The sequence below is a fragment of the Pistacia vera genome, unplaced genomic scaffold (genome assembly GCF_008641045.1).
Source record: "Pistacia vera cultivar Batoury unplaced genomic scaffold, PisVer_v2 Contig97, whole genome shotgun sequence".
Classification (NCBI taxonomy): domain Eukaryota; kingdom Viridiplantae; phylum Streptophyta; class Magnoliopsida; order Sapindales; family Anacardiaceae; genus Pistacia; species Pistacia vera.
This window is the reverse complement of record NW_022196856.1, coordinates 219,253-224,861: the sequence shown is the minus strand read 5'-3', so window position 1 is coordinate 224,861 and position 5,609 is coordinate 219,253. Positions and strand designations below refer to the sequence as shown.

General features: G+C 34.3%; 1 protein-coding gene across 1 annotated transcript; it reads right to left on the bottom strand.

Annotated features, from left to right (window-relative positions):
* Positions 1-560: 560 nt before the first annotated feature.
* On the bottom strand, positions 561-2,874 carry LOC116121176 (F-box/kelch-repeat protein At1g22040-like). Its single transcript, XM_031407125.1, has 2 exons — positions 2,545-2,874; positions 561-2,251 (listed from the first exon to the last, which is right to left on the bottom strand). Exon 2 carries the CDS (start codon positions 2,210-2,212, stop codon positions 788-790), a length of 1,425 nt encoding a protein of 474 aa, XP_031262985.1. The 5' UTR covers positions 2,213-2,251; positions 2,545-2,874; the 3' UTR covers positions 561-787.
* Positions 2,875-5,609: the final 2,735 nt, after the last annotated feature.

The window sequence follows — 5,609 nt, the reverse complement described above, 5'->3', positions numbered from 1 at the left end:
TTTGTATTTGTGTAGCCCCAAGAGTATATTATTTTGGACTTTGATGAATTGCTTTGCCCAACGCCCAAGTATCAACTGTTTTGGGTTAGATGTGCCTTCTTAAAATCTTAATTGGCCTCCATGGATTCTTATTGCGTCTAAAAATGGGCATCAACATAACGCATATACACCACAGAAAGGTACATAACTGATATGAATGATATGTTTATACCACGGATGAGTTCAAATCTGCACACAACGAAACAACGTATTAGTTCAGAGTAAAAAATAAAAAATACTAAAAAAAAAAAAAAAAGTCACAAATGACCATCACACAAATAATATAGGAAAACTTTAAGAGAAGCAGCATAGACAGACTAAAAATTAATCATCTAAAATTTCCGATTATTCCTGATCCGACTTCCTGCTCTAATTTCTGAAAAAACAAACAAACAGATCAGATGTAACAATAGAGGAGAGAGACATAGATAGAAATAGAAACTTTACCAGCTCTAAGAGTTGGTACGGCCATACTCTATACGGCTGTAAATAGGTGAAAAAAAAAAAAAAAAATTCTGCTGTCTTATATAGTTGCCACAAATAGATGCTGAAAACAAAGATTACTACTGTTATGATACACAGTAAATAATATTTCAATCACCAAACCTAAGATAAAAACATTCTATCACAAAATGCCATCAAAATAAAATAACTATCATATTCAACCAAACTATTTATGTATTGATCAAAAAATTATAAAACATTTAAAGGATCATCGAAGAAGTGAAGCTTCCTGTGCACAATAGCATCAAATTTCGAGGGTCTGACAACTAACAAGCTCAGTAGCTCTAGCACTCCTTGTTGCAATGACCTTCCAAGGGTCTGTTTTTGATTCTGCAGCTGATTCAGCACATTCATTTAAAGAGTCATGTAATGAAAATGATGAAGCTGATGATAAGGAAGATAAATGTTTCTGTACATCAGCCCACAGGACTACGATATTGTGATTGACATCTTTGGTGAGCACATGAAGCTTTCTCTGTAAACCGGCAAGTAGATAAGGAGACTCTGAATTCGTAAAATCTAGTATAGGAACATTTCCAACCACAACTTTCCAAGTATCATCTTGGAAATCATATACTTTGATCCTTGCACTTTCAAGTGCGCCAGAAGGATCTAGTGCATACAACTCACCCTCAACTGTGACACTCAATTTTGTTCCAGCCTGTCTGATAGGCCAACCCTCACCCATCCCAACTGGCATTTCATCCCATGAATTCTCCTCTGGATCATAAATCTCTCCTCCAATATCAACAAAAAAGGGCCAGAAATATAAACTCTCAGGCACAAATAATTTTCCTTTATATGATGCCATTCCAGTAGCAATGGGCTTCAATAAATCAGCCAGAAAGGCTGTAGGTAGCTCCTGAGCTTTTGCAAATGGCATACTTGGTATCTGGGACCATAAACCTGTACGAGGATCAAAAACTTCAGCAGACTGGAGTGGGTTCAGTCCAGCATGGCCCAGTGTAACCCCTCCAACAACATAAAGTTTGTTGTTTATAACACCTGTCTTACAATAGGCTCTACCAACTGACATTGGACTGACTTCACTCCAGGAATTCGTAGGAGGATCATATCGCCAGACACGTCTCAAGGCTATAGCTCTCGAGAATCCCCCTAACATATAGAGGCAACCATCAACGGCCCCAACAGCACACCCACAAAAAGGCATTCTTTCCAGTGCATCCTTTCTCCCAAACCAGCCCCTTATTACATCTGCAATTTTGATACTTGAGCCCACCACATTCCACGTCTGAAGTGCTGATAAAACCTTCCTCGATTCATCTTGAAAAGCAACACTGGGCAGTGGTGGCAACCTTTGCCATCTTCTCGACAAGGGGTCCAAAGCTAACCACGAAAGCTTGTCATCATCAACTTTTGTTAACAAATACAACCATTCTTCAGTTGTTCCTAATTCCTTTCGCAAAGTAAACAGTTCACAACTCATAACAGCAGCTTTCCAAGTCCGCGACACTAATTTTACATACAAGTAGTAAATTCTAGGAAGTCTAGCTAGAATCTGAAGTGATATCTCATCAGGAAGACTCGGAATCAATCTTTTGGTTTCCTCACAAAAGCTTGAGGATAGTCTCTGCCTCTTGCAACTTTCATTTGGCGAAACCTCAATTGCCCCTGTCCTGGAACTATTTCTGCTAAATACAGCACCCATCAAATCCTAAGACTGGTAGAATCAGCTTTTTACATTAATCTGTTAACATTAAAGGCAAGGAATACATCTCAGAATTCAATTTTGCAATGCAAAACACAATTTATTAAACTATAGTTACCAGCAGAATTTCTTTCACCTCTGATTCCTATATGTAAATTTAGGATATCAATTTTACTTTCTTTACTGCCATTTAACCAAAAAGAATATTTAAATGAAACTAAAAAATTCCCAGTTCAACAAAAATAAAATAGAGAACGAAAACAATAAAAATAGAAACAAAGTTAAAAGGAAAAATGATACAATTAAAAAAAATAAATAAATAAAAACCTTACCTTTGTAAGAATTTAAAAAGAATAAACCTGAACTGACACTGTGTTTCGTTGAAGGGAATCTTTCCGCAGAGGAGCGTAATCTTTTGTGAATGTTGAAACCGCCAGCGACGAAGATACCAAAGATCAAATATTGAATTGGGGTTTTACGCAATTCTGTTTCAAGTCTTTTTTTATGCTTTTTTAAGGAAGCTATTGGATCCAATCCAAGTTACATTGTAGGACAATATTTGTAAATTATTGTTGTGAAAAATAAATATTCAATAGTAATAATTATTAAAATTGAAATAAACCTTGGAATTTTAGTGGATACAGATACAGTCCTCTTCATGGGACAATATTTGTGAATTGTGCGATGAAAGGTAAAACCACTTAATTGAGCTAATTTTTGAATGCCCTAAATTTTATTCCCTTTGACCACTACGAAGAATTAGACTAGCTTAATTAAATAATAGAATACATTAATGTTCTAGAAAGAGATTAGAATAAGTAAAAGGTAGTACTACATTTATAACTTAATCTCACAAACTTTCTCTTACAACCTTAACGTAGCAACTCATAAATGGGTAATACTAGGCTTACAACCCAAAAGAGTGATCAAGCTCCTTTCTTATATGACAACCTTTTAAAAACATTTGACTCAGTTGACCATTTTAGACTTTTTGACTAAATATATTTAGTTAATTTTGTAATAAAGTATTTATAAAAGTATAATAAATAAAATATGATACTTTTGATTATTTATTTCATTTTTAATTACAAATTTATAAAATTTATGCTTTACTAACATTTGAATATGGTTTCAATGATGAAATTTTAGTGGAAAAATGGGTTATATAGTTATATCATATTTCATTATTTAGTTTAAAAGATGAAATAATTACTTAAGAAACCATTTTTTAAGAATGAAATTGAAATTTGGCCTTTTTTTAATCGACTCTATCTAATTTCTTTCCATTTTTACCCTCTGCACTCTAGCAATTAGGAAAGCATTCTAGTGCTCAAGTCGCTAGCACTAGAGTCTAATTGACTCTAGCACTAGAGTAAAATCATTTTTTTTTTTTTCATTTCTTTATTTTAAGAAAATTAAAATAACTCTTATATACATTTATTGTTATTTTTAAAAACAATATATTTCTTTCTTAATTTTGTTAGTTTATTTGTTTGTTTAATGAAATTTTAATATTTAATTTCTAATACTAATTTAGAGAATAATTAAAAAAAATTTCCAAATGACTTAATGTTAAAATCACTCTAGTGCTAGAGTAGAAGTATGAAAGTTAGAGTAAACGACATATTCCCACCCAAGGTTTGACGAAATCCTAAGTTGGTACCCCAAGTTCCATTTAGTCCAGATTCTCACCCTAGTAACAGAAAATGGTTAGATATAACAGTTCAGGGGTAAATTGGTCATTTTGCAGAGGAGGCGCATATTAGCAAATCGCCGCCCTTAAGAAAGCTCTAGCGCACATTAGCCAACATCACCGTCGACGTTTTTTGCCTTTTTCTGGCGATTCTTCTACCCAAAATCACCCTTGTCACCACCATTCGAACTCTCATCCTCCCCTCTACAAAACCTTACCCTTCATAACCCCTCATCACTCGCCGATTGCTAGCCACGACAGCCGCCACATGTGACTGGTTTTCGTTAGTCTCCATCGACGAATGACCACTAAATGGTTGCTGGGGACATAAGGGTTTTGTAGATTTAGAGACGCTGGTTGCAGTGGTGATGTCCAATTGGATTTTCGTCGCCAGAATCGATCGAAGAACAACGAAAACCTAAGTTTGACGGCGCCGACAATTGGAGGGGCCAATGAGTCGGGAACTAGAGGGGTTTTGGACGACGGACAATGGGGAAGGTAATGGAGGTGATTAGGGGGTTCAACGCCATCGAAAACAACCCAGATCTGGTGAAAATCGAGACGGTGCACAGTTATTGATGGTGTAATTGAAGTAGTTTGAAAATAAGATGGTTAATTTTATAATTTAGTAATTTAGGGGTTAAAACATAATTTATTAATTTAGGGTTAAGGGCATTATGGTAATTGCTCCCTCACTACCCTAAAAATTGTTAATAGTGTTATTTTAAGGGTGGAAATCAGGAATAAATGGAACTTGAGGTACCAACTTAGGATTTCGTCAAACCTTGGGTGGGAATATGTTGTTTACTCTGAAAGTTATGAAAGGGTAAAAATGAAACAAAAATAAATGAAACGTCTTACCTACTATTATATTTATTATTTTAAAACCCAATCCGTTATGAGATCCCATAAGGTGATTGAGTCACGTTTCGATTGATCCAACCGATTGGGCTAGTGACGTCAATAATAGAAATATTTTAAAAAATTACAAAGTAGTCTTTTAAATTTTAGTACATCACAAAAATATCCCTAAATATTATTAATTAAGCCCTAAAATTTTTAGTTATTTTAAAATTTCCCAAAAATACAAATTAATCCCTAAAATTTTGAAATATTTCAAAAATACCCCCAAAAATTACAAATAGTCCCTATAAGTTTTAAAAATACCAAAAAGCCCTCTAAAATTTGATAGGCTACCGCTCCAGTCTGGTCTAGGTTTTAAAACAGAGCCTATTAAACCAATTAAAAAAATATAATGTTTTACCTTGTTAGAAGAAAAAAGGTGATTTAAGTAGTTTTCTTATTTCCAACATTTTTTTATGAGTAATACTAGACTTACACATTATTCTCACATCATGACGTGGTAGATGATGTGACAAGGCCAGATCACCTGCCACATCAACAAAATGCCACATCACTTTCCCTTAAATTATTAAAAAAAAAATATTTTGAAAATACCCAAAATTTCAATTCCCCCTAAATCTAAATATCTAATCTCTCACCCAAAACAAAATCAAAACGTCACTCTCTTCTTTCTCTAAATTAGAAATCTCTCTCAAAATTGCCCTACAATCAGTCTCCCACCACCATCATGCGCAACTCCTCTTCTTAGGAAAAAAAAAAAAAAAAAATTTCTCTCCCAAAATCCAATTGAAACCCCAGAATGGAAATTGAACTCAACACTGTCATTTGCGGCTATAGGTG

What these genes read in the sequence shown, in the direction of transcription:
- LOC116121176 (XM_031407125.1), bottom strand. Translation starts at nt 2,212, where the DNA reads ATGGGTGCTGTATTTAGCAGAAATAGTTCCAGGACAGGGGCAATTGAG.